The sequence below is a fragment of the Branchiostoma belcheri genome, unplaced genomic scaffold (assembly GCF_001625305.1).
Source record: "Branchiostoma belcheri isolate BF01 breed outbred unplaced genomic scaffold, Haploidv18h27 scaffold34, whole genome shotgun sequence".
Lineage (NCBI taxonomy): Eukaryota > Metazoa > Chordata > Leptocardii > Amphioxiformes > Branchiostomatidae > Branchiostoma > Branchiostoma belcheri.
In genome coordinates, this window is record NW_017803954.1 from 2751182 (window position 1) to 2764925 (window position 13744).

General features: G+C 40.0%; 1 protein-coding gene across 1 annotated transcript in view; it reads left to right on the plus strand.

The window, feature by feature from the left end:
- LOC109475442 (IgGFc-binding protein-like) overlaps nt 1-13744 on the plus strand; it is a 65483-nt gene that overhangs the window by 40888 nt on the left and 10851 nt on the right. The window contains 22 exon segments of the mRNA XM_019776042.1: nt 26-213; nt 630-758; nt 1267-1514; nt 1856-1984; nt 2254-2408; nt 2805-2906; nt 3452-3630; nt 4010-4212; nt 4638-4821; nt 5078-5295; nt 5836-5965; nt 6220-6291; nt 6788-6922; nt 7486-7730; nt 8082-8243; nt 8370-8491; nt 8734-8999; nt 9349-9545; nt 10634-10820; nt 11244-11410; nt 11772-11890; nt 12174-12242. Of these exon segments, the coding sequence (XP_019631601.1) occupies nt 26-213; nt 630-758; nt 1267-1514; nt 1856-1984; nt 2254-2408; nt 2805-2906; nt 3452-3630; nt 4010-4212; nt 4638-4821; nt 5078-5295; nt 5836-5965; nt 6220-6291; nt 6788-6922; nt 7486-7730; nt 8082-8243; nt 8370-8491; nt 8734-8999; nt 9349-9545; nt 10634-10820; nt 11244-11410; nt 11772-11890; nt 12174-12242 (3606 nt within the window).

The following is a 13744-nucleotide window of genomic DNA, read 5'->3' on the forward strand; positions in this document are numbered from 1 at the left end:
TTGCCCTTCATTGCGTTTTTTCCAGTGAAACGGAAGGTGTGTTCGTGGGATCTGACGGTTTAGTGCTGGGGTCGTGGAACAAATGGTCCGGTACCTCTCCACATGCGGACGGGCCAGACTGTGTCCTGTACCTGTCAGACCAGGACCACGCCTTCCCCAACATGTGGTCTGACAGGGACTGTGAGTCTCGTCACGGCTACATCTGTGAAAGAGGTATCTTTTTTCTCCTTAAATCCGTTACACCGCGGTTGTCATATGATTTTGATGTCATAGCATTTGGTACAATAAACCTTTCTGAAGATTGCTCCCTGCAGTTTGCGATCGCACGATGATTGTGTGATGTATGTGACCGGTTCCTTAGTCGAGTAAGCAGTACTGCCCATAAGATATGCGCTATTATCCTAAAGGCGAATCTCTAAAAATTGTACTAGTGCCTCAATGCACTTATTGCAGGCATTGCCCATTTACCATGGCATACATTTCTTAAAAGTCAGGTATTCTAGTTGTCTAAGCGATCAAACTAATGCACAGTCATGCATTTCCAAGCATTGCTATATCTGTATTGTTGTTATTGTTCCAATATAGAAGTAAGCAACATTGAAAAAAAACAACTATTTTCCTGATTACAGACGTTGATGAGTGCAGCAATCCAGACTGGAATAACTGCCATGCGAATGCGAGATGTCTCAACACATTCGGGTCCTTCGAGTGTGAGTGCAACACGGGCTTCATTGGCGACGGCGTTAACCAGTGCTCGGGTAGGTAGACTGTTGTTATCAACATCTTCTCACTTCTGAATAGTGATAGAAACAGAAAAACTTACTGGACTTGTCTCACGCCTAACTGGAAATTAATGTTCACGTGCTAGGTAACACATACTGCAATCTACCCATACTTGATTAGAATTGTGGAGAAAAAACAATATTAGGGAAGCCAACTACAGAACTTACTTTACTAAATATTTTTTTAGCTATAGCATAAAAACAATAAACGGGCAAAATGAAATAGAGCATAATTCCTTTACGGAATTTTAAAGAACGGAGTTGGTAACTTATTTATTTCATGTAACGTTGCGAGAGATTTTGCAGTGCACATTATTATTACTACATGACTTGTACTATATTTACTTTTATAGTATATTTTGTGTACATTGTATATTAACTGCGTGTAACTGTGCATTTCTTTCTAAGAAGGAAAAGTGTTTTACCGTCTGTACACAGAATAGTGCTTTTTCATTAACACACAAATGTTACTACATTCATGTAGGCTCCTCAACATGCCGGGTCTTCGGAAGTGGGCCACACTTCTTCTCGCATGACCGTCTGCACACAGTCTACCGTGGTGGGTGTGACATCATCGTCAGTCGCTACACGGGCAGTGCTTTCGAACAATTTGAGATTGTAGTGAGCAACAAACGTGGCGGTGAAGGAAATTCCAGGACTTATCGGGTCTCCTCGGTCAAAGTTGTAGTCTACGGAATTACGATACAGCTTTTTGATGACCGAGTTGTCTGGGTGAGTACGATTTACTTCCCGATGTATGGAAGTATTCCTTTGGGTGGCTGAACTGTGGGTTGTGTATCTGTTTGTTTGGACAGAGTTGGTTGACAACACATGGGTGGTAGAAGATTTACAGGCATAATGAGAGGAGGTTAAAGGTATCAGAATCTGGTGCTAGCAGGACAATATCAGGAAGCAGAGGATTGCATACAGTTGTACTTTCTAGCGTCTGAAATCCTTGATTTCTTGTTTACGTGATTCACTTAAGTCTCGTCCCAGTCTATCACCAAGGACAAGAGCACAACAGCAGCTGAGGTGCTAGCTAATAGGGTCACTAATGGTTTCATTCTTCACAGGTCAACGGGATCAGAGTTTGGGCTGGCTGCACACCCTACCTCCACGAGGACATCTACATTTACTCGCGAGCTACTGCCCTAGTTATCAGGACCAGTTTCATGCGGATCATTCTTGATAGCAGAAATAAGGTTAGCACCATTCACCATGATTGTAGTCCACTCTATTTTAAAATGTCGCAATAGCACAACATCTTAGAAAATTTCGAAAGGAACTGGATACTGGATGGCAGTTTCATAATTGAATATTCCAAGAGTTTTTCTGTTTTAATGACGCCATTTCTAAAGGAATTTACCATACCATCTACACTATCTGAGATCCCGTCAAACATTCAGGACCTTCCCTTGACAAGAGTTTGCACAAGGTCTAACACATTGTGTCAACTTCCGTCTGTTTTCAGCTGGACATCACACTGTCCGATATATACGCCGGGGTAATAGAGGGCATGTGCGGAGATCTGGACGGTGATCCAACAAACGACAACCTGACACCAGACGGGACAGCCGCCGCGGGTGACAATGAACTGGCAATGAGTTGGGCGGTGGAAACGATCACGTATGAACATTTTGAAAACTATTTTGGATCCAATGCCTATAAACACAATCTAAATGCATGTATTTACATTGTTTTACATGCACAAGGATAAACAGCGTTGTATGTAATAGGTATATACCTCAAGAGTGTTGTCGTTCTTGGCGCACTTTCAAATTTAATAGGAACCGTACAGTTTGATAGTTATAATTTGGAAAAAAAACACAGGTCTATCATAGAATGATAAAAATTTACTTCAAATGCTAAATATCTCTAGTTGTACCTGAGGTACCAGTAATTATCTTACTGTCAAGGACACATTTAACTACATTTGTATCATTGTTCGACTTTGTATGAGCACTTAAATGTGTGTACTAATTGGTTTAACCCAATGTGATTTTATTCTATTCACCACTGCAGGTGTTCTGCAGCAGATGACCCAGATCCAGAGTGTGAAAGCGAAGATGAGCGCACTAACGCTATGAGAATAGCGGTTGCTCTAAATCAGGAGGTGGCAGGGAGGTGGGTAACTGATAGTCACCACATTGACATTGATTTGACACAGTGTCTGACACAGTGAGTCATGTTAATCATACGCCATTATGAAATAACGGAGTGGCTTTACCGTTTTTGTTGTCTTTTGGAAAAAATGTCATGATTTGGAGGATGATATAGTGACATCATATCAGATGGCAGTCTGTCACACATAGCTGAATATGGCCTCCGAACACTGCCCCCCCCCCAAAAAAATGGTTAGGAGTAGGTTGGGAGCAAGGTCGCCTGTCGTTGGCAGGAGTTTGCGAGGTCAGCTACTGTTCGGCTTTCAAATGTTTCAAACTTTCTGGTGTGGATGGGAGGTTCAACTGAAAAGTAGGCATGGCCTAAATCTGGTCAAATGTCTCCCGAGCTTCAGCCAACGAGTTGTTTGGTTGATGATCAGGGGAAGTTCTGATGGTTCTGAATGTGTGATAAGGGCTTTAGATGCATGGTAAAATGGTTGGATGGAAAAATCTCACTGCATGTTCTTATCTTGGATCTTGTTGTTTTTGTCTCCTAATCCCATACAGCCCATTCCAAGATTGCTTTGCAGTGGTAAACCCTGCCAAGTACTTCCTTGTTGCCATAACGGATCTCTGTAATCATGACCTGGAACTTTCTTACTTCTGTGACGTCGCAGCGGCCTATGCACGTGCCTGCTACCGCAGAGGTGTTCAACTTCCGGTCTGGCGCGTTCCCACGGATTGTCGTGAGTGAAACTCTTATTACAGATTGTACCTTCGCCTAGGGTACATGTATATACATTGTGTCTGTTATCGTAGACTAACGTCTGAACGTTTGGATGTAGTTTGGCAGCATAACTCAAAAACATATGAATGGACTTTGATGAAACTTGATGTTTAATACATGTAGGTGTTGACCTATGGAGGAAATGATTCGATTTTGAGGCCCTTGATTAGTTTCCTTAGTATTGCAGCAGAACTTTTAGGTGCATGGCTAAAAGGTGTAATCTGAAGACACCCGGTGCCCATGTTCAAAATCTGCAATAATACTGCCTCAAGAAAGGGCAACACTCTAACTTGTACATTTAAGTATGCTTAACTAATCGTCATGTGTTCTCCTGACAGCGTTACCATGCATGGCGAACGCCCACTATGAGTCCTGCACGACAGCGTGCCCGGCGACCTGCCGGGATAGGAACGCCCCTAACACCTGCGAGGTGCAGCAGTGCGTGGAGGGCTGTGTGTGTGACGATGGCTTCGTCCTCGGAGGAAACAAGTGCACCTTGGAGGCCGACTGTGGCTGCACTGTGGATGGATTCTGGTACCCGGTAGGTGGCGTTCCTTCCTATTAAAAAAAATGAATCGCCATTGGTAACTTTACATGCACCATTATTAATAGCCAAAAAATGTATTTCTTTTTCAGCTTTGTTGGTATATAAAATAAATCAAAATATACACAGGGACAATTTCTATCCTGTTTGATACCCATCCAGTCCCCACCCATCAGTATTTCAATGCATGCATGGTCTTTGGTTTGCAGTTGCCATATATCTTTGGCCTTCGGAACTTGTATTTCCCCATTAGGAAGCTACACATAAATAAGTTTCCTAAATTTAGTTCAAATGTACAGGTATATGTTGATGTTTTTTCATGCACCAACCAAAGTATGGCTATAGATCTAGAAGATTTTACATCAAAACCCAAATGCCAGCTCCTCTCCATTTCACAGCCTTTTGATTGATTTCTTTTGTAGCTTGGTTATACGTGGTTTAAACCTGGCTGTACAAAGAAATGTACCTGCACGGCTTACAATGACTGGACCTGTGAGGACTACACCTGTGAAGGGCACATGTATGAGTGTAACATTGTGGACGCGGTATTAGGCTGCCACTGCAAGGCTGGGTTCGTGTTCAATGAGGACACCCAGGAGTGTGAAGGTAAGTCACCTGACTTTGAGCATCGTAAAATGTTACACAATCAACGTTTAAAAATTTCATAGAGATGACTGCGTGAAGCTAATCCAAATTTTCAACTTTGCAACAATTAGTAACTTGGGACATTATGATTTCAAATGTAATAATGACAGTGTATCCGTTTAGATATGAACATATAGCTGGAAATTGTCCATGCTAGTTATAAAGTTTTCTGTAAGTCTGAGATCTCTGATGACCCCTCCTCCCATTGCCGCTCTAGTTCCGCCCTGCCCTGACGGATGGATCACGTACGAGGGCTCCTGTTACAATCTCTTCAACGTGCTGAGGACCTGGTGGGAGGCCCGGGCCAAATGTATCCAGTGGGGAGCAACTCTGGTCACAATCAAACGCCCAGACGAGGCAATGTTCATCAACCTGCTCTGGAAGGGATGGAGGAGGAAATTCTGGGTCGGATTATATGATGAAGACGATGGAGAGGTACGTGACAGAATCATCTGAGACTAATTTATGCTTACTCTTTGATTAATCCCACCAAATGTGCTGTAATGATGTCTACATCACCCACATGTAAGATACAAGATGTCTTTAATTGACTGAGTTGAACTACATTGTAATGTGCAAAGTTTGTGCCAAGCGTCATCGAGAATTATCTTTAATATAAATATTAATTTTTAAACCATACAGACAAATGGATGGTCTACAGTATTATTATTTCACAAAATATGTTCATAAAATTCACATCTAAGGCACAGAATACTGTCTAGTATCCATACTTAGTCTAGTGAAACTAACGTGCCAGACATGGTATCAGGGAGTGGCTATATGACTTAGTGTGTGTTTACCTTCGGAATGTTCAGTTTGTGTCCATTTCTGGTATTTCGGCCTGATCATGAGTTGGTTGAATGTAGATCTATGACTCTGTAACCATTGACAAGTAAGACACATCATAGCTGTTCATAATAACTTTAAAACATGAATCATTGGTATGTTGTATAACAGGAATATTTCTCGCTACAGGTGGGGAATTTCCGGTGGGTTGATGGAGCGGAGATCCAGTGGAGGAACTGGTACAGAAACGAACCGGAGTTTACACAGACCGACGCAGACGGTAACACCCAGCGTTGTGGAGTAATCATGCCAGATAATCGTAAGTAATCACCTTCTGTTACTGTATCATTGTTCCACACAACTACCCTGCTCTTTGATAAAGTAGTAGTTTTTATCAAATTAAGAATATCAAATTCAAATGGTGGATTTTATGTTGTTTAATTTGATCACGCGCCGCTGTATTTTGATATTGACACAATATAGTTTCGGTTGCTATCATGGTGGATGTATTCTGTATTTTGTCTTCAACTGATTGAGAAGACATTGCTAATCAGTCCGACGATTTTACTACAGGTACGTCTGATGGGTTATTAGCATGGAGGACGGACTTCTGTGTAGAGTTGAAGCCATACATCTGTGAAAGAGGTGAGGAATAGAATGATTAACTCAATTTTTTTTTTAATTCGTAGTGATTCATTGTTACCAATTAAGAGTAGACATGCAACTGCCTGGAGACCACAACAGTTATTTTCCATTAACTCCCATGTCACGAATTTGTGTTGAACACATGTTAAGATCATTAAGCACACTGAATTTCACCAAATATAGTTACAAAATTAATGTACTTGTATATATCACATTTTTCTACCTCGGCGAACCTGACAGTATAATGAATATGAATGAATATGTATTCAAGCAACAGATGACAGTAAACAAATTAGACCTGGATTGCAAAATAACTTTTTAAGTGAACTATGAATATTGTACTAAAATACAACATGAAGTACGGTAAAAATGGCAGACATGGGTAACATGAGCTGTCGTGACCAGAAATATAACATTTTGTAATCTAAATCATAACAGCATGGTACAGGTTATTGATCTTAACTGTGTCTATTATGATCTTCTATTTTTATGACAGACCTTGATGTGGATGAATGTGCAAATGGCGTGGCAGTATGTGATAAGAACGCCTACTGTGTGAACACACCGGGATCCTACAGATGTATCTGCAACAATGGATTCACCTGGGACGAGACCTTCCAGATATGCCAGAGTGAGTTTAAAGCCCATATTTCACCTCCGTCATTTGTTTGACGATGTATCGTTAAAGTTTGTTACGTACATATCACAACGGTACCTTCACAGAACAGTAATCTCAGTGTGATATCATATTAATCGATGTCGGTTATGAACTCCCTCCTGATTATGACGCAAAATACGACCAGCATATATATTGTGCTTTTGAACATTTATAACAACACAATTATCACATAGCGATAAAATGATTATTCGAAACATGACATTGTAACTAAACAGGATCTTAATCAATGACATCATCTCTGTTTCTTTTTTTGTTTGTGTGTTTTTTTGTAAATTTTGTCTTTATTCCCTCTGATACTTTGGCTAAAGCAGCTCTAACATCTTTCAGGTGTTGGAATATCAGAAATATTATGACATTAGCAAGCAGAGCATCCCTTTCATTATATGTAGCTTTAGAGCAATGTATAATATACTATGATCAGAGGCCATGCCCAGGCGATGAGATGTTCCAGATTGAATTGTTGTAACTTGAATTACATCATGAGGATAACATCTGTATTTTCACTGATTCATCAGAATATGGACGTTGCCATGGCAATGGGGATCCTCATTACCATACGTTTGACGGCAAGACGATCGACTTCATGGGTGTCTGTACGTACACCCTGTCCGAGGTCATTGAGGACAGTGGTGTCACCCCGTTCATCATCAGGGCCAAACAAGGCCGAAGGGACGGGAACACGGCAGTTTCCTTCATCGATACACTGACCATACAAATCTACAGCGACGAGATTATCTTCCAACGAAGAGGCGGAGTCTACGTAAGTAATTTGTGGACGTACCATTTTTAACATAAATTGTGTGTGTGTGTGGGGGGGGGGTCCTTGACTAATCTTCATTGCTCTGATGCCCCACATTGTAACACGCAATGTATAAGCCGTAATGCACACAAAAATCAGCTAACAGCACCATTATCCAATAGTATCCGTTAACTCCTCATACGACGATCTATGGTGAAAGTGGCAGCGCCATTATATACATACCTCCCTTGGTAGGTGTTTCCGGACATAACGATCATACACTACTGTACATAAACAGCGTTATCATCCATGGTATTAGACACGTCACAAAATTATGTTTTTCACCAGTTATGACATAACAATCAATTACAGGTGAACGGGCCACCAGTGACTGTACCGGTAACACTGAGCTCAGGGGTACAAATCTTTAGGCAAGGTCTCCACCTCACCATGTCAACCCCCTTCGGACTTCAAGCTGGATACGACGGAAAAGACAATGCATTCATTGTCCTCCCTGCACCGTATATGGGCAAGGTAAATATTAACCACATTCTTCATTATTCAGACTGGTAGTTTTTCCAATGTTGTGCAAGAAGTGACAGTCGTGGATAATATGTAGATATGTATTCACTGATGTTATGTATTTTTTTAATCTCATAGGTCAGGGGTATATGTGGCAATTTCAACCTTAACAAGCTTGATGACTGTACAAAGGCAGATGGTACGGTTGCTACGAGTCATAGTGAGCTGGGAGACAGTTTTCTGGTTGGCCAGTCAGACAGGTAACAATGGTCTATCTATCTAGTAATGTAATATCTATTTAGCTATCTCTTCCTTCCTTCCCCTGTCTTGCCCAACAAAGCCCAGAGTACATGTACGTATAGGTTGTTTGAAGGATCAATTTTTGAAGTGGAAGAAAATTACAATAAAAAATATTTTTGATAAGATAATTCAAGTTTTGGTGCAAAAATGTTAAATAATACCCCTTTAATGCTGCCTTGTTTCTCTACCCATCCTGTGTTAGCTGTGTGACGGATGTAGACGACCCCCGAGCCAACTGTGACATGCCCTTGATGACGTACCTGTGTTCAGCACTGACGAATACATCCGGGGCCTTTGCGCCCTGCCATGACATCGTGGACCCCCAGCCCTTCTTTGAAAACTGCGTGTATGACCTGTGCGCCTACGATGGGGACACCAAATGGCTGTGTAATACTGCCAAAGCGTACGCGGATGCGTGCCTGGACGCTGGAGTAGCGATCTGTGACTGGCGCAGTCATTCCTTCTGTAGTAAGTTTGGGACTAATAGAAAAAGTTGAATACAATGCTAGGTCACATTTCCAAGCCAGGGTCCAGCCGGGCAGTTTGTGGGAATGACAAGAATGATTTAAAAGACGTCAAAACACACAAAAAGTTTCATAATAAAATATAATAAGCATTTTGAATTTTTTTTTGTTCATTCAAATAGCCCGGCCGGGTCCCGGCTTAGAATTGTGACTCCAGCATATCGTAATCGTTTCTGTCTACATGGTATTTGACGTCGGGCATGCACTATCATAACATCCTAACAAACTTAGAATATAATACTCCTATACCTGTAGCTATCAGAGTCTAATACTACTTGAATCTCCATTTGTAGGAAAGAAGTGCACAGAGAATGCACACTACACAGGCTGTGGCGGGGGCTGCCCGGCCACGTGTTCTGACCCGTCTGCCCCAGAAACCTGCGGCATAGTTGCAGAAGGCTGCGTCTGTGACGAGGGGTACTACTTCAGTGACAACATCTGTGTTCCGCTGGAGCAGTGTGGCTGCACGGATTCAAGCGGCTATCACCAAGTGAGTCACACAAAATGAAGTTTCAACTTTTTGCCAATAGAAGAGCTTCTTGATTATTGCTTCACTTATTATAAATGTTACATTACATAGATGAGGGCTATTGTAACAGAGGATGTTGAAGGCAAAAGAAATTTCAGGGGGGCAAAACGAAAATATTCTGGATGAAGAAATCTGCCATTCCTTACCACATTTGATACTTGAAGCATTTGAAGTAGGATGAAAACACGCCAAGCTAAGTATCATAATGTGAGGCATATCTTTATTTTTTTGGGTACCGCCAATAAATTACTAGCCTACAACAGTTACTATAGAAAACAAGCAACCACTTTCTGCCAATGACATCGCATATTTGCCCCACAGACATCAGTATACCATGGGGTAGGATTGATTCAACTTACTGTACCTGGGTACAAAAGGGTAATGAATATGATTTTATGTACCATATGGATGATGTCATCATATTTTATTCCCCCAAATGTAATTATCTTTAAAGTTAGAATATAGCACTTTGGTACAAGTAACTGAAATAAAAGTATGATTTTCATGTGCATAATGGTCAAAGCTACAAACGTACGTTTGCACAAATTGATATCTACTAATTATCCGTAGTTATTAGAGAAAAACCTAATTGCCTAATTAAAATCTTGTTATTCTCTAATAACTACAGGTAATTAGTAGATATCAATTTGTGCAAACGTACGTTTGTAGCTTTGACCATTATGCACATGAAAATCAAATTTTTATTTCAGTTATTTGCACCAAAGTGCTATATTATAACTTTCAAAATCATTACATTTGGGGCAATAAAATGTGATGACGTCATCCATATGCTCCATAAAATCATATTCATAACCCTTTTGTACCCAGGTATCAATATTCAGTACAACTACAGTTCTTTCTAAATTTCTTTGTGAGAAAACGATGAAAACTTAAATGCCATATTAGCCAGGGAGGACACCTTAAGAGAATCACCAGAAACTTTCCTTTAAAAATCCAGCTTTGCCTTGAGATTGCATTGGGTGCCTGTAACGAATGCACCGAGTACAAGAAATGTTTTGATGAATATTTTCTTCCCACACATCCCCAAGGTTGGTACGAGGTGGGTGGTTGGTGCGTGTTCACAAGGCTGTAGCTGTGACACGCCCAACTCACCTCCCACCTGTGTGGACTGGGACGGATGTGCAGATGTGGGAGGGGTATGTAGGCTCCAGGCAGATGGAATACCGGGCTGCCAATGCATTCCTCCTTACACCGGCGACGGAGTAACTTGCAATCGTAAGTATCTTCTGTTTATTTATTCACACATATAGTGTACAGTCACATAGTAATCAAAGAATGAAAGGGAAGAAAGGAAAGTGTGCAGGAACAACTATATAATCATGAAAATATTGTATTGATTAGAAACAATAAACTTTCTTATTATTGCAAAGAAAACTAAATATGTTTGTTTTTCATTCCTCGGCCTACCGATATTTGATGTTTTCATAAGATCATGTCATAATCATTATGATAACAATGATTATCGTAATAAAAATATGATTATGATGACTCACGAAGTGCAGATATTGTTGGTAAATATGTTTTTGTGGGATATGTACATGTAAACTATTCTACTTGATTTCATCGCTTAGTCCACTGATCAAATACAATTCAAAACTGAAGGGGAAGAGCATTAAAAAGACACAAATATCTTCATAGCACCACCATGTGACGAGTATTGGACTCTGTACAATGACAACTGCTACCGGTACAACACCCATCGTTATGACTACAACCAGGCTAAGCAAATCTGTAGTGACTGGGGAGGTCTCCTGTGTATGCCCAAGAGTCAGGCTGACCAAGACTTCCTCATGGACCTTGTCAGGGTGAGTTTTGAGTAACTGTAACGCAAACCATCTCTTGCATATACATTTCGTTGCATTTTGCAAGAAATTGTGACAATTTAATTTAAAGTATACTTGTAATGTTATGTTACCGGTACACACTAAATGCTCACAGCCTCTTCTACAATATGTAAAACGGCCCGTCAGTAGCTCTGCAAAAGCAATCCTCCATTTCTCCAAACTTGCCCATACATTTTTAGCCACGGTGTTTTTAACAATCGCACGGCTGCCTGAAAACGCTGCTACAGATTTTTGCTTCAGAAGCTTATGTTTTAACTTTCGAGACTTCCAACTCATATAACGCTATAAGAAGACAATTCTGTATTGATTACAAAACACATAGGACACTGTGGACCAAACAGCATACATTGGAGTGACTGATATAGACACCGAGAATGTGTGGATGTACGAAGACGGGACTCAAGTGGGAGCATTTACGTATTGGACTCCGGATCCGGAAAAGTAAGATGGTCTTTCCTAAAGAATAATAATTATTCTAAGGACTGATTCTTTCTTATTATTGTATTAAATGAATTTAGATGATTCAGCCTTGACAATTAAAATGCAGATGTACACGGATATAGTACCAGTCTGTGACATAGGGAATTATCCAATGATATGTTTGTTTGTTTGTTTGCTTGTTTGTTCAAGCCTTTGTATGTCATAAAGAACTCATATGAGGTCATAATAATGAATAATAATAGTCATGAAGAAGATATAATGAATATTCATGTTCTATCTACAGGTATAACACTGACAGGAAGGACTGTACAACTCTGCGTAAGGCCCATAACTACCACTGGTTCTCTGACAAGTGCTACCAGACTGCAGCCCCATGCTGCCAGAAACCAAGGAACTAGGTCAGTCTTTCATGTCACATCAGCAAATCTCTCTCTCTCTCTCTCTTCCTCTCTCTCTCTCTCTCTCTCTCTCTCTCTCTCTCTCTCTCTCTCTCTCTCTCTCCCCCCTCCCTCTCTCTCACACTCACACACACACACACACACACACACACACACACACACAAACAACTTCTTTCTCGTTTCTTTCCTTCCATTAGTATGTTTCACTGATAAACATAAGTACATGTGAAGACCACTTGACTCCTCTTTACTGTACTGTCCCTATGTGTAAGCATTACAATGGTACACAGTCAATGTTTTAGCATATACAAGCAACGACAAGTTCACAACCTCATGTGACAGTGTATATTTTTCAGTACTCATTAATGACACAGCTTTCTTTTTACTTTTGCATTAGGCTGTTGAAGAATGAAAGCGGATCGGATGGAAACAACAGTAATGTAGAATAAAGCTATAATGATTATTACTTTGATAAGTACATGACTACAGCAAATGATGATATAATTCGAAGTGGCGATTTTAAGAATTTCAACTTGTATGTTATGGTAACATTAGTCCATTCATCCAAATTCCTGATACATCACATTGTAAGATAGATAACTTCAGTTTAATGCAAAAACACAAATTATCAGAAATCATTCTATCAGTCATATTGCCACTTTTGTCCGGACAAATTTTAACTGCCATAGTACGAAATTTAAAAGAAAGAAAACAGCTACCCTTATCCCCTGATGATTAATTGCTAAAACAGCTTTAAAAATCAGTTTTGCAATCTTTGATGATTCAAAACAAAACACAAATGATCAAAACCATATTATCCATCATATAAATCGTGACTGTCATAGTACAGAAATCCAGAACCTAAATAGTAAAACAAGCTTCACGCTGTTTAGATTTCTCCTTATCCCCTGATATTGATACTTAATGGCTATAGCAGTTGTAACAGCTTTCTATTGGTGAAATATCACAACATTATGATATCAACAATATTATCGCAAGCAATATATCCCTTCATTATGTAGCTTTAGGCCAGAAAGCCATAAGTCACGAAAACTATAATATAAGATAGTTCTGCTCTGTCTCTACAAGTTTAATATATATTGTAGCATCACCTGTAGTAGACATACCTACCAGCCTTCTATATACATGTATACGTATGCGTTAATAGTTTGAGAAACCGTCACTGGCTATGAATGGCTTTGAAATTATATATATAATAATAATGATTATCTGCAATACAGTGAAAGTATTAGATAGTATAATTTTTTCATTAGTTTATGAATGGATATAATTCTCCTTCATACATGCAACTCATAGAGCATCTGTATCAATAACATTAACATAGAAGCTATATTATAATATATTTCTATATCTTGTTTCCCCTTGCTTACAGCTTGACTATGATGACATGATACATTGACGTACAGCTGGTTGTACATTTAGACAACTTGCGACT